Source organism: Anastrepha ludens, chromosome 2 (genome assembly GCF_028408465.1).
Source record: "Anastrepha ludens isolate Willacy chromosome 2, idAnaLude1.1, whole genome shotgun sequence".
Lineage (NCBI taxonomy): Eukaryota > Metazoa > Arthropoda > Insecta > Diptera > Tephritidae > Anastrepha > Anastrepha ludens.
Genome location: NC_071498.1, coordinates 92,331,000 through 92,357,001, shown reverse-complemented (window position 1 = coordinate 92,357,001; position 26,002 = coordinate 92,331,000). Strand labels below are relative to the sequence as shown.

The 26,002-nt window shown below is 37.8% G+C and overlaps 2 protein-coding genes across 3 annotated transcripts in view; one reads left to right on the top strand and one right to left on the bottom strand.

Annotated features, from left to right (window-relative positions):
• LOC128854760 (major royal jelly protein 1-like) overlaps positions 1-26,002 on the top strand; it is a 66,577-nt gene that overhangs the window by 25,636 nt on the left and 14,939 nt on the right. The window contains exon 2 of one of the 2 annotated variants that reach the window (XM_054089136.1): positions 13,768-13,989. The exons of the other annotated variant lie outside the window; for it this stretch is intronic. The gene's annotated coding sequence lies outside the window, so the exon portion shown is untranslated. The remainder of the gene's footprint in view (positions 1-13,767; positions 13,990-26,002) is intronic. 2 annotated transcript variants of the gene reach the window in all.
• LOC128870206 (uncharacterized) lies at positions 3,932-9,601 on the bottom strand. The gene is made up of 2 exons (XM_054112825.1): positions 5,494-9,601; positions 3,932-5,451 (listed from the first exon to the last, which is right to left on the bottom strand). The coding sequence occupies exons 1-2, from the start codon at positions 9,599-9,601 to the stop codon at positions 3,932-3,934; spliced, it is 5,628 nt and encodes a 1,875-aa protein (XP_053968800.1).

Genomic DNA, 26,002 nt, shown 5'->3' with positions numbered 1-26,002 from the left:
AACAAAATATGTAATTTATTAGAGCTTGGAGATATTAACAGTTATATCGTCCCCTTAGTATAACAATAGCCTATGTGCTCATATTATTTTTATATTATATTATTTTTTTATTGAATTTTTGGATTCTCCATCGTCGATTTTATATGTGGTCAAAATTTTGTCAAATTCTAGTTCCACAAAGTAGGTCAAAACGTCAGTCAAAAAATAATAAATATTTACAGACATAACGAGAAAAAAATGTATATGCTATTTTAATACTAAGGGTATAGTGCTGCAAGTATTGCACGCTAGTGTAGTTGACGATTTTGAAAATTAAATCAATCAAATTGCAACATTCTTTGCTGTTTGTACAAAAAGCTGAAGTACATATATTCTAAGCCTGAGGTGGCTATGTCTGTGCAAACTTTTGTGGCAGTCACGTTGGTACTACAACTCCTTCTCCTTTCAACCTTTGGTTTCTTTGGTGTAGGTTTACAGTAAGATATTAATATGATTAGAGTGTAGTTGAAAATTGAGTAACTATGTATGCTACTGAAAACTTGAAATTAAATATATTTATTCAAAACTCATGCATGACACGGTTATGCAACCATTGGGGATTATTTTCCGCTTTATGTATCATTCACATGTCAGCAAATGGATCCTTTTTTATTTTCCAAAAATAATTCACTACATTTGACCATTAGCACTATGTAGCACCGCGCAAATAAATCATAGTTAACTGTGCGGCTTAAAATGTCTTACAACACGAAATGTCGGAAAACGCTTATTCGCCATAAACGCGTGCACAACAATGCCAAACCGAAAGCAAGTAAACAAATAAAAATTAAGAAAATGTAGAGAGTTAAGCAAACTCAACACTTTGCCGGTTTAAAAACTTTGAATATTACAATTTTTGATCAGCTTCGCAGTGTGCCACGGCTGCGCCGTGTACCCGTGCACTACAACAATTGCTGCTCCATGGCAAAAGTCACGTGTAAAGCTGAAAAGACAATGTTATGGCAGGCTACAACTATGAGGACGTGAACGGTGCTACCACTAAGTAGTTAAGCTAAACGCCTACGGCATTGCTTGGATGGCAACGTTTTGCATTTTGGCGTGTGTTTTGTTTTTGTTTGTGATCATTAGTTTTTTTATATTGCACATATGTATGCTTAGACACCTGGCCGCTTGCATTTAAAATTTGCATGAGTTATGTAGCATTCAAAAGGCAGCACAGAAACATAGGCATATTTGTATGTACATACATACATATGTGCATATTATAGTATAAAATGTATGCAAAATTTTACTTGGGTACGATGCAGATCCGGATAAAGCTTGCTACTTGCCAGGCTACTTGTCGTTTAAAGTTGGACAGTTGCAGCAATTTATGCACATTTTGGATAATTATGAGCACTGAGGGTGACCGCCGTATGCCAGTGGGCTTGTATGTGCTTACCATTCGTTTGTTCATTGGTTCGATGGCCACCATCGAATGATAGACTAAGATTTTTCTAAAATATTTTGGAATTTTTATTATGAAAATACTTCCCACGCAAACCATTTACCATATGAAGGTAGGATCCTCCAATTTGTATTACAACATGGACACACACCCCACAAATTGTAGTAGAAACTTGGCCAAATACCGAATGACAAATAAGCAATTATTTTACAAGACAAAGGTCTTCATTTTCACTAAATGGAAAAAAATATATATACTTTATTGAGCACCTATTAGCGACGTTGCTTGGCAGTTTACTTTAATTTAAATCGCGAATTATTTTATATACTCGTCGATTTTGCATATCCATATGTATGCACATATACATATACATATATGTAAATATGTACATGTGTGTGAAATACTTGCAATTAAAACTCCTCTGAATTCAATTAGTAATTTAAATGTCCACAGTTTTGGTGCTTAAAAGGAGTGGCACTTGATCTGTAACCAGTTATATAAAAATTTATTACACCATATTTATTTAAATGGCTGCATTAATGAAAATGTTGTACATTTATGCAAGTATAACATGGGGAAAAATGTTATACGCTTTCAAGAATTCGCTTGAATTTAGATTTAATTTTTAGTAGCAGTCTTAGAGATAACCAAAAAGAAGTTTTAGTTTGTTGTAAGCTATGCAATACATGCAACCGGTATGTGTGGATGTGTGTATGTACCCTATAGGTGAATTTGGTAGTTGAAATTTGCAGAAACACTTCCGCATAGCCTGAATGGTTTATTATAAAGGTTGGAGCCGATCGGGTTTTAAATAAAATGATTGCTAGCTATAGAAAGAACTTGAAATTAAATATGTATGGGTATGTATATATATATATATATGTATTATATAATATATATATATATATATATATAGAGTAGAATGGGGTAAGATAGGTCTTTTTTGTTTTGGAGAGCTCTTGCTACGGTGTTTTTGCATTGATTTTGAAAAATAAGCAAGATTTTGAAAGGTTATTTATCTGCTAACGTTTTGGTTATACTGACTTATGTTTGGCTAAATATTTTGGAAGCTTCATTCAATAAGTCAAAGGTACTTTTTTTCAATATTTTCAAAATCGGGGGGCACGATAGGTCACTATATGTGAGGGGAAAAGAACAATGTACATGGCTTGGAAATTAACGTTTTAACTTTTATTTATAGAGTATGAACACTGCACATGTTATAAAAGTTAGGAATTTTTCTTTAATTCATTTTTCTTCTCTTCTTTGGTAAATTTTTGGCGTTTTTGTTTGAGCTTCTGCCTCTTTGCAGCCTCTCTTTCTTTTTTTCTTTCGGCGGCAAATTGTTTTTTTGCTTCCGCGTCCGATTTCTTCTGAGCTGCAGCTGCTTGCTCAGCGCGTAATGACTCTAGCATCACTGCATCTGTGAGAAGTGCAGCTTTACGTCGCTTCCAGCCTCGATTTGATGGTTTGCGCAGTGGAGCTTTAGGAAACGGCCGAATGTCCTCAATTGGAATTAATAGGTCGAGATGCGATCGATCTGGCTCTTGATGGGCATTCGATAAAACAGGCTCTTCATGGGCACTCGATGGACCAGTCTCTTGATGCAATCGATGGACCATCCTCTTTATCTGGTTCGTCCTCGTGCGGACGATCAGTTACGAATGCTGGCGTGAAATCATCTTCCGAAAAAATGTCGCGATTAAATGGCCAAATGCCAGTTGATCTGAATCCAGCGATGATATTCATGCTGGAAGCACCTTTCAACAAGGGTTCAGCTACCAGTTCAGCTATTCGGTCGATGGTAATAGGATTGCCGGAGTGATTTAACATCCACGCCTTGCAGGAATGGTCAAAATAAGTTTTGAGCGGCCTAAATACTCCTCTATCGAGAGGATGGTGTGCGGAGGTAGAGTTAATACTTCAATATTATTATTCTTACAAAAGTCTAATCCAGCAATTCTCATGTGAGATTCGTGGTTATCCATGATGACCCAAGTTTTTTCAGTACTGGATCGAATCGCATAATTTTTGAAGTGCTTCAGCCATTTCGTCCTCTTCACTTCGTTTCGGCGTTTTTCGCACATAATTACGCACCATTTTGCTGCAAAAACAATTAAAATTTATTTTATTTAATTAAAAGTAGTTACCTATAATGCCCCCAGACGGCTGACCTATAGTGCCCCCAATCACATGTTTTATGTTAGTATCGATATTTTTTTTTAAAACATGTCGCGGCTACGACTCGGCGCTGATGAAGGGGTTTGCTACTAACTCAATGGCAAAGGATGGTTTATTCTGAAATTTAATTCAATATTGTACACTTTGTATTTTAATAAAATATAGAAACTTACCGCAGTTTTGCACCCCTTCTTCTTCGTTCCTCGACTGATCGTATGCAAATGAAAAATAGAATAGAACGAAGAAGAATGAGTGCGCAACTTTGGTTCACAAGCAGGGTTGTAATTCTACTTATTACAAATTTTAAATATCATTTGTCAACACCCCCACCCCCGTGGAGCGATCAGCTTCACCACTTCCCAGATCCAGGACTGCCAATTTAGATACCGCTCGTTGCAGAAGTCCACCAACCGTACGCACGTCCGCACGCCGAGCCACACCATCTGCGCCAGTGTACACACGCTCAACAATACCACGTCGCCACTGAATCCTTGGCACATTCGGATCGCAAATAAATACTACATCACCCTCTTTAAGAGGCGCGGTTCGTTCACACCACTTAACTCTTCGGGTTAGCGTTGGTAGATACTCCAGTACCCATCGCTTCCAAAATGCATCTCTTAGGCTTCGTGCAATGAGCCATTGCTTGCGTAATAAAGGTATCTTTTCACCAGGAGAGTTGGCCGTTGGAGTTTTAGGGATATTACCCACGCCAATCAGGAAGTGGTTAGGCGTTAATGGCTCGTCTTCGTCGGGAGAGATGGGCAGATGCGTCAATGGACGTGAGTTTACTATGTTTTCCGCTTCTATCAGAAAGCTTTGTAAAACATGCTCACGTGGCGCTTTTTCTTTTAATGAATGTCGAAGAACCCTTTTAACGCTCTGCACCATTCTTTCCCAAATTCCTCCTTCAGATGGATTGGCGGGGCAGTTGAAGAACCATTCAACTCCCTTGGTTGACAATTCATTTTGTATTCGCTCAGTGTCAAAAACATCAGGAAAACGTTTCGCTTCTTCGTTGGCCCCGATGAAGTTTTTCCCATTGTCAGATCGTAGACGTGTTGGAACCCCTCTCCGATTCATGAAGTTGCGCATAACTATTATACAGGAATCCGTTGATAAGTCGTGGGCGATTTCCAGGTGGATTGCGCGCACGGTGAGGCACGTAAACAACGCGACCCAACGCTTTTCAGTTCGCCGCCCGATAGTAACCGAAATAGGCCCAAAATAGTCCAGTCCCGTATAAGTAAATGGTCGTACATAGGGCTTCAAACGATCTTCTGGTAGAGGACCCATCATAGGCGCGTGAGGTTCTGTCTTCCTGACTTGACAATATTTACATCCGGCTATTACACGTCGTAGCATTTGCCTTATTCGGGGAATCCAGTATTTCTGACGTATATTGCTTATAGTCGCCTCGTGATTCTGGTGCTTCATTGTGCAATGGTGATAATTAACGACCAGATGCGTAAATATATGTCCATACGGCAGTATGATCGGTCTTCTGATGTTATACGGTAAGAAGCTAGCTGCATCTATGCGCCCTTGGACACGAAGTAGCCCCCTGTCGTCCAGATATGGCGAAAGTTGCTTTAATGCGCTGTCATTTGGAATGGCTTTACCAATTTCGATACTGTTGCGTTCTGAAGTAAATGATTCCGATTGAACGCGTAGGCATAATAGGTGCTCCGCGGCTTCCAGTTCAACAGCAGTAAGTCCATATTCCAGATGTTTTAGCTCCCGTTTACGGCAGCGGTTTATGAATCGAAGCACCCACGCTACTGCTCTTTTTAATTTAAGTAAATTTGAGAAACGATTGTAATCTATAAAAATATAGTTGTTGGCAATTAAAGAAAATTTAGAACGGAGCTCTTCATCTGCTTCCACAAAGATCTTGCTGATGTTTTCTTCAGCAGGCCACGTCTCTTCATCGCGTCTCAGAAAATTCGGTCCCTGTAGCCAGCGAGATTTTAGTGAGAAATCAACACTCCCATGGCTTCTTGTCGCGTCATCGGCTGCATTGTCTTTCGTTGGCACCCATCGCCATTCGCGAACTTCACTCCCATCTAAAATCTCTGCAACGCGGTGCGCCACATACGGTTTGTAGCATCGATGTTCGCTTCCAATCCACTTCAAGATAGTTCTGGAGTCGCTCCATAAGAAGCATCGTTCAGGGCGTATTTGGTGATTTTCCAATATCAATTTTCGTAAACGTACACCCAGGACGGCTGCTTGCAATTCCAGGCGTGGAATGGTTACGGCCTTCAGTGGAGCGCACTTCGTCTTCGCACAAACTAACGTAACACCAACTTCACCAGTCGACTTTCTTGACCTCCAGTAGGCGACAGCAGCGAAGGCCTCTTCGCTAGCGTCAACGAACACATGCAGCTCCAAATCCGAAGGCGCACCATGTGGGAAGTAGAATCGCGGCACACGAAATCCCGCTACTTTGTGCATCTGCTGGCGCCACCTTTCCCATATTATATTCACATCATTTGGGATGGGCTCATCCCAACGGACATCACGACACCATACTTCACGCATAAGAGATTTGGCTGCAACAGTAAAGTGACTTAAAAATCCCAACGGGTCGAATATTGACATAATAATACTAAGAAGTTCCCTTTTTGTGGGACTCCTTTCGCCTGTGATTACTGCTTGTTCAATGCGATGGAACTTCAGGTTGAATTTAAAATTATCAGTTGCTGACTCCCAATATAACCCAAGAACCTTCTCTGTGCTCTCAGCGACTGCGATCTGTTTCGTTGCCGTACTACCATTTAATTCTTTAACTACCTTCTCTGAGTTCGATACGAATCCACGTAACTCGAATCCACCATCGCTGTGAATGTCACGAACCTGCTTTGAGATATCTACGGCCTCTTCAATTCCATCAAAACTGTCAACAAAATCATCAATATAATGATGATCAAAAATAGCTTTAATTGCACGAGGATGACTTTCGTGGTGCTCCTTGGCGTTCAGCCTCATGACATATTGCGCCGAGCAAGGCGAGCACGCGGCGCCGAAAATCATCACTCGCATCTCGTACTCCTCAGGTGGCTTAGTATTTTCGCCATCACGCCAAAGAAAACGCTGTGCACACCTGTCTACTGGCTGTATAGCTACCTGGTGGAACATCTCTTTAATATCTCCGCAAACTGCAACTGCACGCGTTCTAAAATTAAATAAAATCGAAGGTAGTGATATGTAGAGCTGTGGTCCCTTCAATAACTTGGAGTTCAGAGATACCCCTTCAAATCGAGACGCTGCGTCAAAAACAAGGCGTAATTTTTGAGGTTTATTTGGGTTGACGACACCGAAGTGTGGGAGGTACCATTTCCTGGATGAAGTCATACTCGATTTCTTGGGCGTAAGCTTTCGAGCATAGCCTTTACTTAGGTACCCATCAATGATCTCTTTGTACGCGGTTGCGAACGTTTCGTCGCGTTTCATCTTTCTCTCAATCCCTTCAAGCCTATGTAGAGCAGCCGTATAATTATCGGGCAGTTGTATGCTGTCGTCCTTCCATAATAGCCCTGTTTGAAATCGACCTCCCACTCGTTTAGTTGTGCCTTCAAGTAACATCTTAGCTCTGACGTCATCATTGCTTTCGACAGGTGGCGAAGATCTAACGCCAAGACTTTCAATATTGAAATAGTCGAACACAAGTTGACGCATGTCTTCTTCTTCTTGCATTTCTTGGGTACGTAAAAAAAGACAAGAGCGGGTTGCTAACGACGCACGACTGGTTGGACCAAAAACTACCCACCCTAGTTTAGTGTTGCAAGCGTACGGACCTTGCTCACTAATCCCTTTTATGTCAATCGGCAAGCCTAAGTGTGCATGATCGATTCCAATTAAAAGTTGAGGCACAGCATCAAAATATGGCTGGAGAGGCAGAGACGAAATTGATTTGTCACTGCTCTTTAAATCATCATGACTTAAACTCTGCATGGGCAAACCTAGATTAGCTACGGCATACACGTCGCGCAGTAGGTAGCGCTTATTTTTACCAACACCGCTAATTTCAATATTGAAAACCTCAGTCGACTCTTGGGCTGTTCTTCCTCCAAACCATTGTATATCTAGCGAATGTCGACGGCCGCGTATTCCCAACTCCTTGGCCAAATCACTGTCTAACATCGTAATTGAAGAACCTTCATCCAATAGAGCGTACGTATCGATGCGCTTATTATCGCCATACAAGGTTACCGGCAGCACACGAAAGAGCAGCTTGGGTTTATTGCTGCTAACGTTTGTGCAGCTCAACACGTTTCCTCGTACGTCACCTTGTTCTTCCTTTAATAAACTAAGGGTCGGCGTAATAGCATTGGCCTCGTGCAATAAACTGTGGTGTCTACGCTGGCATCCTTCTTCTAAACAAAACTTTTTACGGCGACAGTTACGCGTGTTATGGCCCACGTTCAAGTATGAAAAACAAGCGCGATGTTTCTTCGCGAACTCCCATCTATTAGACACTGCAGCATTTAAAAAACGACGGCAATCTTGCAGTTTATGTTGCTCCTGGCATAATGGACACTTAACGGGAGTTACACCTGCATAACCTGGACACTGTTTTTCGGATGTATGTAACACCGCACGACGCTTTTGATCTTTATTGTCGATGTCTTGCACTGTACATATCAGATTAGCAAGTTCACTTACCCAAGCGCTAAAATGTACAATTGTCGGATACGGCTGTATTGAGGCGGCGACTCTGGCCCACTCCAGTTTCTTACTCATAGGAAGCTTAGCTAATAGTTCCTCTAATAGCGTAGGATTGGCGATGTGTTGTTGTCCATTCGCTGACTGTAAGAATGTTGCTAGGTTTCTCACTTTAGTGGCAAAGGGTACCAGTTTGGACAATGCATTCTCCGAAATATTAGGCAAATCCCTCGCTTGACGTAGCTGACTCTGAATTAATTGTTCGGGTCGGCCAAAGCGAAAACGGAGTTGCTCTATGGCGGCGCTGGCATTGTCTGGATGAATTAAAAGCGATTTAATCACCTCCCGCGCTTCTCCTTTAACAGCTTTCTGCAACCGCTGATTGTTTTCCAGATTAGTGTAGTTGTACATTGAAGTCGATTGGACGTAGGCTGTATAAAAAATTGGCCAGTCTTCTGGCTCGCCGCTAAATTCGGGTAAATCTTGCAACTTCCGTGGTACTGTTGCAGAATTGTTTAAAAATGAAAAATTGTTTAAGTCATTTGTTGGCATAGGACCATGAACAATACTGTTATAATTATTAAAAACAGGGGGCGAAATTATCGACGACGATGTAAACGGCACGCCAGAATTACCTAGTGTAGCGTGTGTTTGGCCCTTTATTGAATATGTTGGCGCAAAGACGGCGCTCGCAGTTAACGACGGCAGCGAAAAAAAACTACCACCGTTTTCAGCGGCTTGCTGGCCTGGCAGCATGGCAGCGCTGCTCGTGATAGTCGACGTCGCAAAATGTGCATAACTGTTTATGGTCGATGGCGTGATGTTATTTGTTGTTGCGTTAACCGACAATTTTTGCATACGTGAAGTACATGAAAAATTTGGGAATTCATATAACGGAGCACCTATAGCGGGTGCTAACGATGACGCAACGACGGGTATTGTTGTTGTCGTGGCGGTGGATGTAGCACTATCTAAATGACCTGAGCTACGCAAAGCAATCTCTAGCCTTTGGCAGTGGCGGTTTTGTTCACTTAATCTTACCTGTGCTTCTTCTAGTTGTCTTTGAAGAGTGGCGATTTGATTCTTCATTTCCAATCTTAAACTTACGGATTCTGATGAGAGGGCGGTATTTGTGACGTTTGTATACGTGCTGGCAGCAGTTGTGGCGTTGGCATGCGTGGTGGCGGCGGAGGCGGCGTCGATTATGATGGCGGTGGAATTAGGCTGAACTTCACCTGACTCTGGTTCTAATTTGTTGAGCCGAGGACTGCGGCGTTTTTCTATGGTTTCCTCCGGATCATTCATTTAAACGGCCCCAAACTTTCACTCTTTTACGGCAGGGAAAAATACGCAGTTAATCGCAAATAATCAAAATTGCGAATAAAGATGTCGCGGCTACGACTCGGCGCTGATGAAGGGGTTTGCTACTAACTCAATGGCAAAGGATGGTTTATTCTGAAATTTAATTCAATATTGTACACTTTGTATTTTAATAAAATATAGAAACTTACCGCAGTTTTGCACCCCTTCTTCTTCGTTCCTCGACTGATCGTATGCAAATGAAAAATAGAATAGAACGAAGAAGAATGAGTGCGCAACTTTGGTTCACAAGCAGGGTTGTAATTCTACTTATTACAAATTTTAAATATCATTTGTCAACAAAACAAAAATATCTAAAAACTAACACATTATTCGTGTTCAGCATTATTTTCTACGTAAAATAAAACTCACCTGACAAATATTTACATACATTAAATGCACTGCACCGTAGAATAAAAAAAATGCTATGTCGGAGAAAAGCTCACAAAAAACTAAACGAAGCCAGAACTAGGATAACTAATCAATGGTAACGGCCGAAATGACAGTCGTGAACGTTGTTCCCCACCACGTATTCAATTCACATAAGACGAGTGACCTCTGCAAAAACAGTGCGACGAAAACCCCACCTACCTATTGTGCCCCCATACCTATCTTACCCCATTCTACTCTATATATTATATATTAATACTGCACCCATTTACATGTTTAAATAAATATGTAATACAACTTACATAAAATAGTCGAAAACGGTGTCAAACGTAAGTTTTTTGAAGAAGTCTTAGTTCGAATATATTATTTAGATAATAAGAGGGTTGCCATCAATATAAAAATGTATATGCACTAAATGTGTATTTTGAGTAAAATATTTCAATATTTATATCCGGAAATCTTTTTAATAGAGTTACCACCCATCAAAAAAAAATCAAATCAAATACGTCATAAGTGAAATAAATTATTACAAACGAAATAGCTTTTATCCAAACATAGTTTCATAGGGTAGTCAGAGGACCGAAAAAATTATGATTTTCAAACATTTTTTTTGCTAGTCAATTGCTTTATTTTATAAAAATAAAAATATAGCATTAATACATCATGCTTCGACTTGACTTTGGCAAAATTAAAAAAAAAATAATAATTGTAAAAATTATCGCTGTTTGTGTGGAGCACGTTTCTCCAGAAGCCTCTTGCGGTGATCATCACAAGCCCTTAGAGATTCATCTAAAATCAATCGGACAAAAGAAATTAGTTTTATTAATAGATAATCTTGTGTCTGATTGAAACTTTTAAAAAAAAAAACCGACAATTAATTATTTAAAAAAAATCGAAATTTTGATCCTTCGATCAGGCACGAATTTTTTATATTTTTCAAAAGCAGTATAAATTTTATTGAAATCTACCAAGCGGTTTTTAAGTTACAGTGATCACCAGTTCAAAAAACATAGTTTAAAGAAAAACGCATTTAAAGTTTTGTGAACGCTCCGGAGCTCCCGAGCGCCCTTTGTTAATTGTTGAATAACTCGGAAAGTATTTGAGATTTTAAAGATTCAGATATTATACTTAAAGAAAATGCAAAAAAAATTTTCCACTTTTAGGAAAATTCTGACTACTTCTAACCCTTTAAATATAGTTTTAAAAATATTTTCTAATTTTCAATTTATTTTTAATTAAAAATTAAATTAACGAATTAAAGAAATTAAGTAAAATATTACAGCAGATGGTGATATCAAGCGAAAGGTTTTTAAGAATATTTGTATTCGGAAATATTATTAATAGAGTTGCCACCTATACAAAAAATTTAATTTAATTAAAAATGTGATAAGCTAAATAAATATTACAAACCGAAGGCGATGGAGAAATCCTTAATCCAAATATATTTTTGAAATAGTCTCCCACCTATAAATTAAAGGGTTACCACTTAGATAAAAAATAGCACGAATTAAATACGTAAGTTTAGTAAAACATTCCAGTAGATATGGATGTTAAACTATTAAGTTATTTAAGAATATCTACCTGTACAGAATAAAGCTGGCATCTATCTAAAAAACTAAATTTAATTAATTGTGTGATAAATAAACTAAAATAATAAAATATTGGTGTCAAACAAATAGCGCTTAAGAAAGTCCTAACTCAAATATGTTTTCAATGGCGCTGTGAACTATAAAATAAAAATATTGGTTGCTATGCAAAAAATTAAATTGGTATATACCTAGATAGGTAACTAGGTATCCAATCATGTATTTTGAAGAACACTTTAATTCATAAATATGTTCAAATAAGATTAATATCTATCTACCTCTGTTATTATCTTCAAAATTAAAATTATACTAAGTGACGTTTTTGGTAACTGTTTCTGACTGGCATTCCTTCGTTTTGCTCTCGCCCCAGCTTAGAAATTGTATAGATATAGATATACAATAGATTTATGGATTAGATACTTCAATCTCAAACATCTAACACTACTTCAGAAAATATATTTAGCCTACCCGACCAACGCGTCACATTCAATTACTCAATATGAAATTCAATTCCCAGATATCTGAGCGTCAGCTCTTTTTGATTCACCCAAATAAAGACAACATTTATCTAATAGCGTTCACCCTCTTGGTAGTCAATGGCAAACCGCCAAGTGTATTTCTACCATGAAAAAACTCCTCATAAAAAATTATATATGTAGATATAGTATATATATTTGCAAAATGAGCGGCAAGTGTACAGACTCGTACATATGTATGTATGCATCTCTCAGCTGCTTGTGCTTTATCTTTATTTTCCTCTTCTCAAAATACTGATCTGTTCTGCTATATATATAAAGTTCATCAAGAAACCATTTTAAAACCACTATATCTTCTGCAGTTGATAGTTGGCTAAAGTTTCAAAAACCGTATGTTTCCAGAAATGTAAATTTTATTGAGAATTCATGTAGAACACCCACGCGGTGAATTAAAATATTTTTGTTCTGGAAAACTTTTGCTTAAGGCGATAAGCCCAATAAAATGGGCGTGGCAGTTCTTGGACTGAAGCAAACAATATTAAGTTCTTATTATCAATTTCGACGGGGTATCCCTTCGTTAACCACATTTGCTCCAATAAGGGTAACAAAATGTAAATTTGATTGTGGATTTATCTAACCATCAGTAAAATTTGTTCCGCAACATTTTTGTTGTTACGCAATAAAGCCTCTAAATGGACGTGGCGATTTAAGTAATTTAAGTTTGGTATCTGATGGCGCTGCTGGTGTTGAGCAACGTCATCTTGCATAGCTGTATTAGTTTTGCGGGGATACGAAATTCAGACATCGTGTCATGTAGGTAACTCCTTTTCGTACTGTCGAATGTACATTTGAAATCGACGAAAAGTTGGTGTATGTCGATTTTTCATTCATGGGTCTGCTCCAAGATTTGGCGTATTGTGAATATTTGGTCGATGGTGGGCTTTCCAGGTCTAAAGCCACACTGATAAAGTCAAATCAGTTGGGCGATATTTAGAAAACTAATCCCGCGGTAATTGGCAGAGCACACTTAATTTCCAATCGGCAGGCATGTTTTCATCCAACCATATTTTGCATAGAAGCTGATGCATGCGCCTTAGCAGCTCCTCGCCGCCATTTTTGAATAGCTCAGCCGGCAATCCGTCGGCGCCCGCGGCTTTGTTGTTCTTTAGCCGCGTTATCGCTATTCTCACCTCGTCATGGTCGGTTAGCGGAACGTCAATTCCGTCGTCAGCGATTGGGGTATGGGGATCTTCACATTCTCTGTGACATGCGCAGTTATCACTATTTAACAGGTTTGAGTAGTGTTCCCTCCATAATTTAGGTAGCAACGTTCCAGGCGCTCATAGTAAGAATCTTTGGGCGCATCGTCCTTCTCTTCCGTCGGGGCGTGGACGCAAATGAGCGAGATTTTAAAAAAATTGCACTTTGATGCGGATTATTGCGAGACGCTCGTCCAATGTAGTGAACGACAGTACTGGGCGACGAAGTCTCTCTCCCATAACAAACCCGACACCGAATTTGCGCTCTTTTACATGGGAGGTGTAGTAGACATCGCAAGGTCTTAAGGTTTTCTTGGTTTGTCCCAGCCATGATTTTAATTAGTAACTTTCTCACTTCATTGAACATTCGAATTTAATGAGTAATCTTCTCTTGATTCTAGAAATGTTGAAAATATTAGCGTTACAGGGACTGGTTTCGAAAATGGATATATATGTATATGAAGGGTGGTAACTCTACCCGTAAAGCAGCCCCGGCGAACGTGAATGTAAGGCAGAGTAGTAGAGAAGTCGATCGTGAGCAGACGTGGGCGCCAACGAGATTTATTCGAATATCGCTAGTGCACAATTCTTCACTGCTGCAGTTCAGCTCTAACCGATAGAGGGTAACACTAGAAAATAGAAATGCGGCTAAGCTATTTTTACATTACAATATAAAATTATTCAACTATGAGTATTAAATAACTATTAAGTGCACACATGTAAAAAAAAGCTATTTTTTGATATTTTTACAAGCAAAAGGAAATGTTTTGGGCTGTAATTAATGTGATTGATGCCCGATTTCACCGATCAATGTTAAATTTATCAGACTATTAAAATTTGAAAATGCAAAGTTTCGTATTGAAATTGTACAACTTTAAGCTTCAACAGCCTGCTAAATTAATAAAAAATTTCTTGGTGTTTCCGGGCATGAGACGTATGAACTTTTTTGTTTTTTTATTAAAAAAAACCACTGGATTTTTGAAAAATCGCTGCTTCTTTATTACTTTAAAATGTTAAGTTCGGCTTCGGCAGAAATGGTAAAATTTCTGTTCATTAAAAAACCCTGTTCTGTTGTTCTCTAATAATAACTGCCCACCTTATATGATTATAAATTTTAACACCCGATTTTTTCAATTTTATTTTAGCTATTTTTAACTTAGTATTTAAAACATACTTAATTCAAAAAAAATAATTAGATATACCTACATCAAAATTTTCTAAGTTTTAATCAGAGTTTTAAGAAAACTTCTGAATATCCAGTTTTGCAGGCCACTCAATTTTTATACGATGAAGATGTAAGTTTGAAGTCGGTTAAAAATCAATTTGATTTAAACATTTGTTTTGGTTAGTGGTATTGTGCATCCATATAAAACGTATTTCTTATATATGAGAGAAATGCTCAACACCGGAAGCAAAAAAATTGTGAAAACCAAGTCAGCAAACTTTCACATTTTTCAACAACTGGTATATAAAACTGCATACCCAAAAGTTTTTTAAGATCCTAATTATGATGATTTAATTGCATACTTTTTTTGAATTTCGCACAAAGCTTAGAACTTTGATTCATATGGATTTTATTAAAAGATCATATTTATATATAATATATATGTACTATATATATACATACATATATTTGTATTTGGCCGAGCTCTCCCCCTGTTTGATGTTGTTCCACAATTTCCACATTTTTATAAAACGTCATTTTATTCCATTTCAACATCTACCCGCCCTTATTGAAAAACCCTATATAAGGTTAATGAATACTAAATTGTCAAAATTTATAGTCACAAGTGGTGTGTGGATTTTTTTTTTGTCGACGGATGTGTATAGATATGTAGAATAACTCAGCTGATGTTGGTGCCGAACATAAATATGAAGCCACATTTCAGCCTATGTTAAACACCATAATTGGCGGTAAATTTCTAAATGATTGACCTTCGAAATTTAATATATAAAATGAGTAAATTAATATTGCCTTTTCGATTAAAACCTTCACATACTTATTTGAATAGCCTCACCCGATATAAAAACAAACTCTTACTTGGAAGACGAAGACAAATTGCAATTTTTTTGGCTTTTTCGATTGTTTATATGTAGCTGGGCACGTACGAGTATACTCATATTAATCTAAACTAGGTAAAGCTGTATTTTTTAATAACGGAATTTAATGAGTTAGACAAATACATAAGTGAATGATAGACCACATAAAAAAGGAAATAATATACAGCGTTAGAGGACTTTATACCATTTATGAAATGTGCAGCATATAAGTAATACCAGAACTATTAAATCGTAATTGTTTTTTTTTTAATTCTGATTTATCTTATCATAAAGATATTTAAATACTCGTGTACTTTAGAAATTGCGGATTTCACCTGAATTGCTTTTAGTGGCAAATTTTGCAAATACTAAGTGAAGAAAAAGGTTTAAAATTTGTTAACTTTACTTCGACGATGAAATTAATAAAGTTATAGGTATCACTAAGCGAATGGTAACAAATAGTTTTCAGACTAAGCTTCAATTAAATCATTGCCATGGATAACGTTCTAAATTACCATTTTCTCAAAACTAGTTTTTCGTAGTACATTACCGTTAAAAATACGCTCGTGTATCATGAGACTGTAAAATTTCTCATCAGCGTTGGACCATTAACCTACGATCCAAGTCAATAGTGAGTGAAAAACGTTTTACCTGTAGTTAATTATGACCAATTTAGACTCAATAAGCGCAATGCCAAAGCGCCATAATAACAAAGAACGTAAATCGAATTTCAAAAATTAGAAAGATGTGAAAAATAATTGGCTAAGAAATAGTGGGTAAGAAAATTGAGGAGGAAATGGGAGCGTGGTATTAGAAAAAATATTCCAGAATTGGTAATGCGGAAAGCATTGTAAAAGGAAGAGCTGTGCTAATGTAGTTTTTGAATTCATCAAAGTTTCAATAGCGCTTGTTCTCTTCAATGCTCAAACTTCAAATTGTATGCTATTTAGAAGCATTTCAGCAATATTTATAAAAAAGGCTGTAATGAGCAATCGAATTCTAATACACTTATTGTGTTTTCTTTTCTTGTAAAGGATTTTCCAATAACAGGTGTTATTTTTAATTGGATTGCGCTATCGAGAGATGATTAACAATTTTTTATGGCCGGAATTGGATGGTATTGATCTGGACAACGTTTATTTTCAACAAGACGGCGCTACGTGCCACACAAGCAACGAAACCATTGATCTTTTACAGGAAAAGTTTCCAGGCCGTGTGAAGGTGCCCATAATTGGCCACCGTGATCTTGTGACTTAACACCTTGTGACTTGTTCCTTTGAGGGTTGTTTCAAGACCTCAAAGATGAAATTCGTGAGGCTATCGAGGACATAGGGCAGCCACTTTGCAATTCGATTACGGAAAATTTCATGAAAAGGATTTTGTCCTATAACCGTGGTCGTGTTGGACATTTGCCTGATGTTATTTTCCACAATTAACGGCATACCTTCCTCTTTATAATGAAATAAACATCCGATCATTTATATTAAAAAATAGCATTTTTCTTTGAATATCAAAATAACACCTCTTATTAAAAACCCCTTTAGTAATGCCGTATTTATTTTGAATTTATTGCTGCTCTTTTCTCAGCATATTCATATGATTGCGTGCACTTTTCTTTAACTCTTGCACTCTGACCAAGCGAATGTGTGGCGTTTTTATGGTCTAGAAAAAGGGATGGTGAGCATTGTCCAGCTCATTTTGGTTTATCTGTGTACACAAACTTGTCAAAATAGTTGTGCTGAAATCTTAAATTGTTACAAAATTATAAGAAATTTTATTACATTCAATATTTACAGTCCGCAGAAAAAGTTATTACGTCAACATTTTGAACAGTTTTGATTATTTTTCTTGTCTATATTTCCTTTTTCTAGTTCAGTAAATGCTTGTTCAATTTTTCGTTGAAAACCCTATTGAACAGAGACCAGTCGGTTCTTTTAGGGTTCCTGTGGGGAGATATGGTTTTCCGTGAGAACTTAATTTCGTAAATGATTATGATGTGATCCGCAAAAGAATGTCTCTGCCAAACCTTCTAGTTATTCACCCTAATGGCAAACGAAGTCGGCGGATGTGTTATATTAAGAACCTCCCCAAGGGTCGCCTCCCTGGTTCCAAATAAGAAGATTGCGGTTAATACTAAATTCAAAAAAGTGACTAACCTCGATCGTTAATCTGCTGCTTCTCCAAGTGATATGTCTGATACTTGCGTCGCGGCCGATGAGGATGGCGTCTTTTCCGGATGACGGTCAGTGCACAAACCGTTTCACTTCTTTAGGAGGCAATACACTTTCGTGGAAATCAAATAGTAGCAACAGCTACCAGATAGTTCTAGAGATCAAGAAGGCATTAGTAGTATTGCTAATAAGTATATAAGCCAAAAATTTCCCTTCCGACTGGACATGGAAGAGATCATAGTGACTGCTCTAGAGACCATGACCTTTGACTGCCGAACTGACTTTACTCAGGTAAGTTCACCTAAGCCTACTCCATGGCTTTCACGAGCTCTGAGCATTTCATGGCGTCCATGGACTCTTGAGGCGTCCGTCGCCGAAAGACGCAGCCGTCGAGCAGTTGGTTGGTTTCTTGCCCTACTTCGTCAAGGTCGCCATTCTGGGCAACAGACAAGGGGAATACCTTTACTCGTCAGATGTAAGCAACAGAACTGTTTTCCTGAGGAGTCTCCAACTTGATCACAGTCGTTCGTAGAAGCAAATAATTGGGTATTTCCTAAACAAAAATGGGGAATTTTTAGTTTTCATTACCACCTTTGAGTTTACTTTAGAGCGCTCAACCATATTACATATAGTAAATAACCAAAAATTAAGGTTTATATGAAATAATCCAAAACTGAAGCACAAAAGTAATGAACACGAAAAACATAATTATAAAGAATACATAAATTATTGAAGTTTCTGAATACAAGACAATAAGTGCCTAATAAAAGCGGTATTGGTAAGCAACGAATAGAATAAGTTAAAGCAAAATAAAAATAACAATTAATGAGGATAACTTTTAATTTTTATAACTTAAAATTAGTTAACAAAAGTATATCTGTTTAACATCTCAAACTAAAGAGATCGGAACTCAAATTCAATTCCGTTACCTACGCTTTTAAAGCAAAGTATAAACAGTACCCAGTTTTCAATAGATGTGTGGCGGGTGTTTTTAAAAGCTTGAGAGTTTGAAATGTAAACACACAACAGAATGTTGTTGAAATTAATTTTTTTTTCTTATAAACTGCATTTATTATTTTCTGAATCCACTTAGACATTTGTAGGTCAATTCAGTCCAATTTTTGACTACTTTTACCAATATTAAATCTAATCAGCAAAAATGCAATGCAAACGATTGTCATTCAATTCTTACACAAGCTGCACATAGGCATTTAAGCCAAGAGCCTTACGTATAATTTTTCAAGTAGCCGAAGGGCAAAGGCAACCAAGTGGAGAATGACAACGAACCGACATTGCGGCACTTCGCTCTATGAAGTTCGCGAACAGATTTAGTTTTTTCAAAGTAAATATCCACAATTTGGGTTGCATTGTGTTGGCGTTAAACGATTCTTGGTGACTTGTCAAACCTTACTGCACAGAAATGTCTACACAGTTAGCCATTTTCAGCTGTCAAATCCTAGTTATCCAAATCGACAGTTCTCATTCAGTTAAAAAAACACCCGATATATGTATTCGCGACTTGTATTCAGAAAAGTGAATTGTATTAAGAAACATACTACAATGCACAGATATCCACAAGATGAATAAGTTTTCGATAATTCGCCATTTCGCTTGTCAGCTGTTCATCAGCCCAGGAATTAGTGTACTGAAATGAAAGAGTTTCGCATCTTTACTAATATGATAAAATCGCATAACCTAATTATCTCCAAAAAGTAATATTGTTGTTCTATTAAATGGAGTAGCTGATTTATACCGTTCTTTCCCATAGTTTTATTTCCTTTTGTCAGCAGTGCAAGCATAAAGTGACAGGCAAGACGTTGTCAGTTACAAACTACCTTCAGACTACTCGCTTCTTAAGGTAACTTTATTATCTGAGACTCTTTTAGAGTTACAAAACATACTTATATACATGTATCCATATAAATATACTATACATATATACCTTTACACACTTTTATATATACTCGTACATATAATCCAATTAATATCATTCACTTGTCTTACAAATTTGACTTTTGTTTGGTAGAAGTGCTTTGAACAATTTGCTTCCAGCGATCTTGATTTGTGTGCTGCTAAATTGCTTATAGTATACATACATATATGGTATGTATGTGTATAGAATAGTTGCCAGTTGTACCTTGCAATAAGTTTTGGCATAATTGCAGTGAAAAATATGGCCAACAAGTCGTATTTTCATAGTTTTCTTTTAAATATTTATTGTGTAATTTTTATTTTTTCTTCTGGGTGCAATTATAAAGCCATAACTATTTGCAAACCATGCTATTTGTATAGAAAATCGCTACTTGCAACTTTTGGCATTAGCGCTGTGTCTATTGCATGTAATTTAAGCTGAAATTGCCATACAAGCACTCATTTATCTTGATCGAATGCAAGGTGTGTATGCGCAGGCGCACATGCCATTTATTTGCTGCTTTTTGTTAACGGCATAATTTATATTTTTTTAATTTTATATACACTTCTCCAATGCTTAGAAATTTTCGCAAGATAAATGTAAAAAAAAAAATTAAAAAAGGAATCAATCACACTTCGGACATCACTCGTTATGGATACACTAATTTGATTTGCTTCACATTTTCGGCAAACGCATTCACTTTAAATGCATTAAATAGGTTGCACATTTCATAAATCGTGGGGTGTGAATGTGCATAACTCTAGTCTAGAGATTTATTATATATATATATATATATATATGTATACCTTACACAACTTTATGCATGGATAACTGTACTTGCTTAGAGCGTTAGAGTGGAGGTCAATGTATTTGTGTGTAAGTGAGTGTGATCAATTGAAAATTGTAGTCTAGTCAATCAAATCATATGCTGAAGTAGGCATGCATATTTATGTACATATGTATTTACATGGAATTGGTATATTAATAAAACTGTATTTATGCGCTTTTTGCTTCAATAAAGCGTAAGTTTGAAATGAGTGTAAATAATTTCACTTTTACTCCAATACTGAACGCCGAAATATCAAATCAACTGACATACGACTTGTTTTGATTCCATCAAAAGCGGAAAAGTGATAAATTTAATTTGAGATGTTAGTAAAGTTTTTGTTGTCAAATCTGTGTTATGTTTCACAACTGAACTCAACTTTTCAATTCAGTTGAGTTCATTCAGTTGTTATATCTGTTACAATTTACTACTAGACTTATGCAGATGTTCAGAAATTTGTACCAGTTTCAAGTCACTAAATTTGAGTTTTTATGTTAGAGACTATATTTTTGACTTAAGGCGATACGGATATTCAGTAACTTGCAATCATAAAAATTTCACCAAATTTGGTGGCGAAAGGTGACAGAGACAGGCAGCTTACGCGGTTTTGGCCGAATGTGATCCAGTTAGAAATGTATATAAGGATAGGATTCAATAGCATAATTTTTCATTAAAAATATGAGAAATATCATTAAAAAGTTACAAAGTTTGCAATTCATTGCTGTACAATCTCATCGCTATGCATATTCAATATAACAAGGTAATATACAGAGATGGTAAAAGTCTGCATTGATCAGAATACTGGGTTGCCCATATTCGACGGACCCATGTATTTTTTTTTTAAATAAAAAAAAAACACAATTTTTTTGATATTAACGATAATAATCATTTTATTTGGTTCAAGTACATTTGTTGACATTACTTTTTGAATACGATATCTCTCAAATGGCCGCCTTGAGCCTGTACGGCTTATTGTGCCCGTTTTGCAGCATTTTCCATAGTTTTAGCTAACATTTCGGCTGGAATAGCGGCTATTTCCTCACGGATGTTGTTCTTGGGCTCTTCTATGGTTTATGGCTTATTAATATAAACCTTCGATTTTAAATATCCCCACAAGAAGAAGTCAGGTGGCGTTAAATCGGGCGAACGCGGTGGCCAGTCAAAATCGCCATTTTTCGGCATCAAACGACGAGGAAGCAATTTCTTAAAAAAATCGATTGTGGTGCGAGCTGTGTGTGGTGGAGCGCCGTCTTGTTGAAACCAGAACTGCCTCATACGCTTTCGACGAATAATTAGCATCACAAAAGTGGTTATCTTCATTTTTGAAGAAAAACGGCCCAATAATCGTTTTCGCACTAACGCCGCACCAAACAGTGACTTTTTCGTCGTAAAGAGGTACCTCTTGAATTTCGTGAGGATTTTCAGTGGCGTAAATACGGCAATTTTGCTTGTTTACCGTCCCATTCAATAAGAAATGAGCCTCATCGGACATGATGATTTTGTTCCAAGATTGCTCGTCATCTTCAGCCATTTCGATGACTCTTCGGGCCCATTCCAATCGACGAGGCTTGTCCGCAGACAACAATCTTTGCGTCAATTGAATCTTATACGGGAATAAATGCAAATCAATGCGGATAATTCGTTGTAAAGTGGTCCGAGCAATGGCCAACTGCTGAGAATGGCGATTTTGGGATGTCCTTGGCGATGTCTCAACACTGGCCCGTACAAGAGCAATATTCTCATCCGATCACTTTGGTCGGTTTTGATTTGGCGTCTTTGGATTAGAAAGAGCATCACCAGTCGGAAACCTTTCGTGCAAACGTTTAATGGTGTTATTAGAAGGCGCACTTTTCACATTATTTAATTTTTTATTAATTTGGGAGCGCTCGTGTGGCGTGTACTGTTCCATGGTAAAAATTTATTTGGACTGACGCTTCCAACGCGGTATGTCATTAAGCGATTTGACGTCTCTGTCAAAAGATACAGGGTTGCCGTCGAATATGGGCAACCCTGTAGATGGTAATCCGAAGGCGAAATGTCTGGGGAATACGGCGGGTGTGGCAAGATTTCCCAATTCAGTCCCTCTAAATATTTCTGGACCGATTTAGCAACGTGTGGCCTAGCATTGTCATGCAACAAAATCAGTTTGTCATGTCTACCGTCCCATTCCGGCCGCTTTTCTTTGAGAGCTCGATTCAAACGCACTAGCTGCAGTCGATAACGATCGCCAGTGATGGTTTCAGATGATTTAAGGAGTTCATAATTGATGACACGCTGCTGATCCCACCAGATGCACAACATAACCTTTGATACATGCATTTTTTACTGCTGTCTTAGGAGCTGGTTCAACTTGCAGGCTCCAACATTTTCGACACTTGGGTTATCATTATAGATCCATTTTTCGGTTCCAGTGACGATGTGGTGCAGAAAACCTTTTCTTTTCTGCCTTGCAAGGAGAATCTCACACGTCACCAAACGTCTCTCGATGTCCCTCTCCTTCAATTGATATGGCACCCAGTTATCTGCTTTCTGGACCATTCCCATCGTGTGAAAACGTTTACCGGCGGTTGATCTGTCAACATCAAACTCTTTAGACATGCATCTTTATCCAATAGTTGTAGTTGAGTTTATTTGAATGATGGCAGCTTTACTTTTCTTTAAAAGGTAATAGTGAAATATGACTTCCCGCAGGTGCTGTTTTTTCGGGACGAAGGTAGACATTTTTGATATCAGATAAAAAAGGATATTTACGCTTCAAAGGAATGTCAACTACTGCGATCGAGACCTCACATATACACCTTCAAATCACAAGTATATTACTAGACCGCACGCAATTACCTATAGTATCAGCAGCGACACCTCTTTTACGCGAACGGAAGCTTATTCCCATACCCAATATTATTACGAATTGCTTTAGCACAACCAGCAGTGTTTAGCTGTTATTTAGGCGTCCCCAAAATATTCAAAATTTTTTTCATTATTTATGAATCTAGTTGCGAATAAGAAGCAGCTATTGCAAGTGTTGTTTGATTCACAACATCATAGGGCATCATTGGAGGTCGCCGTAGACGAATGGGTTGATGCGTGACTACCATTTGGAATTCAGAGAGAATATCGTTTAAAGACCAAATAGAAAACATTTTTTCTAGCAGCGGTCGCCCCTCGGCAGGCAAAGGTAAACCTCCGCGTGTATTTCTCCTCATAAAAAAATATCTGCCGTTCGGAGTCGGCTTGAAACAGTAGGTCCTTTCAATAACGATGTTGTCTGTCACAGCTCTTAAATTAATTAATAATTGAACTCTGCTATAAGAAAATCTCCAGTTAGTGTTCTCCAATTTTGGTCATTTAGTACATATATTACTTCAGCGTCGTTTAGTTTCTCTGCATTTAAGTATCTTTGTCTGATTTCCTTCAGTACAGGGCACCTTCCTAAGAAGTGGTACATGCCTTCTTTTTCGTTTCCATAAGCTATTGCATTCAGTTTTAACAAACCGCATCTTGCTTTAAATATTGTTGTCTGGCACTAACCGCATATCTTCTATAAAGTATGATTCTCCTTTTGAGTGAACTAAGTGTTTATATTTTCGTGTGGTGCTTGATAGTGTTTGTTTTCCCCTGTTTAAATTTTGTAGTTTAATGTTCGATAAAAGCTGAATACAGCGATCTTGCCAGTCTGTACCAGTTATATTTTCTTCAAACCTTAGGTCAAACTCCATACCTAAGTCATTTTGTTGTTTGGGACAAAAGACGTTTTTCGTAATATGCACTGTGTAAGTTTGTGCTGGAGTCTACTGCTGTTGTATTTATAGATAGTTTTCCAAATGTATTTCATATGTAGCTCTAACGAATATAAGTAGCTATCTTCTATGGTAATTTCTAGCGTTATTGCGTAATTCGGGTGAAGTCAGGTAATTTGAAAACTCTTTTAATAAAATAACGCTGAAGTTTATTTACTTCTTCGAACTGCGTATAACCCCAGATTTGAGCGGCGTATGTTTGTATGGCTCTGCACACAGCCTGAAACAGCTTCCATTTAGCTTTGTATGAGATGTATGGCTTAGCTAAGAAATTGTTCCATGTAAAAGGTGGCGCAAAAGTAACCTTTCGATGTTTTTTGGCTGTAATTTAAAAAAAAAAAATTAAAAACTTTGATTCTTCTTGTGGATTATTTTATTTGGTCTTTTGGTGGAGAATATGATGTCATGTAAATGGCCGCCGCCACAGTTGATTTCCATTTGAGCCCTTTTTATGGCATTTTCCATCACTTTGGCCAAAACTTCCGGCGATAGGTCCTCACATTCTTGACGAATATTGTCTTTAAGAGCTGCTAGAGTCTGAGGCTTGTTGACATAAACCCGCGATTTCAAAAAGCCCCACAAAAAGAAGTCTGGAGCGGTCAAATCAGGCGATCTTGCTGGCCAGTGCAAATCGCCAAAACGGGAGATTAGGCACCCGGGAAATGCATCCTTCAGCATATCGGTTGTGGCACGTGCAGTGTGTGCCGTTGCACCGTCCTGTTGGAACCACATGTTTTCCAATCCCAATTCATCAAATTGCGGCAAAAAGAACTCGTTGATCATTGCTCTGTAGCGCTCACCATTCACAGTAACCGATTGGCCCGCGACGTCTTCGAAGAAAAAAAGTCCGGTGACTCCTCCAGCGAAAACAGCACACCATACAGTGACTTTGAGCGGGTGTAATGGCTCTTCGTGGGTTACACGCGGATTTTCAGTGCCCCAGAAGCTTAAATGTTGCTTATTTACGTACCCGCTAAAATGGAAATGGGCCTCATCACTCATGATTATTTTTGATGAAAAATCTTCTTCCCCTTGGTGGTAATTAAGGATGGCTTGAGCGTATGTTAGACACGATTGGCGGTCAGCAGCTAACAGCTGATGCACCGTCTGGAATTTGTACGGAAACATCTTCAAATCTTGTACCAAAATTCGCTGTAAAGACCGTCGACTGATACCCATTTGCGTGGCACGTCGTCTGGTCGATGTCGACGGCGCTTCCATGACATCCTCGGCTACAGCAGCAATATTCTTTGTTGTACCAGACTCTTCGAGGCGAGCGGCTAAACGTCGCAGTGTTTCACCAGTAGGCGTTGGACGGCGAGGAAATCTGCGACGAAATTCACGTTGTGCCAAAGTCGCCGACCGATTATTGGTCAAATAAATAGTCAGCAATATTCTGCGTTCTGGAGCAGTGTAGCGTAACATTGTTTATTAACGTGTATTTCGCAATTGTTTACTACACAAATGTCAAAACAGAACTGACATTAGGGGACATTACATTCGAATATATATTTTCAATCAGATTTGTTATTTTGGTGGATAATCCGATCTGTCGAAGTTTGTAAATCAATGGCCTCCTGGGTACACTGTCGAAAGCCGCTTGAAATCCACAAAGAATACATAAACTTTTTTGTTTTCATTGAACTTTAAATGTACTATAGATGGAAGATTGTAAACAATAAAAGCAGTAAATATATCAATAAGTTAGTTATTTATATATTCGCCGTTGCTGTTTGCAACCTATTCTAACTCTCGCCGAATTTGTTGATGCCATTCCGCCAAAAATTGCCTGGTCGGGTGTCAAAGAAGTTGTTGATCTAGTTTTTAAGACCTCTTTGTTATCGAAGGGAACGCCCTTCATATGGTTTAACAGTGAGCGAAAAAGACGTT

Excerpts from the sequence above, each read along its gene's own strand:
- LOC128870206 (XM_054112825.1), bottom strand. The coding sequence starts at position 9,601 with ATGAATGATCCGGAGGAAACCATAGAAAAACGCCGCAGTCCTCGGCTC. Across the intron at positions 5,452-5,493 it reads GGAAGCAGATGAAGAGCTCC|ATTACAATCGTTTCTCAAAT; the intron begins GTTCTAAATTTT and ends ATATTTTTATAG.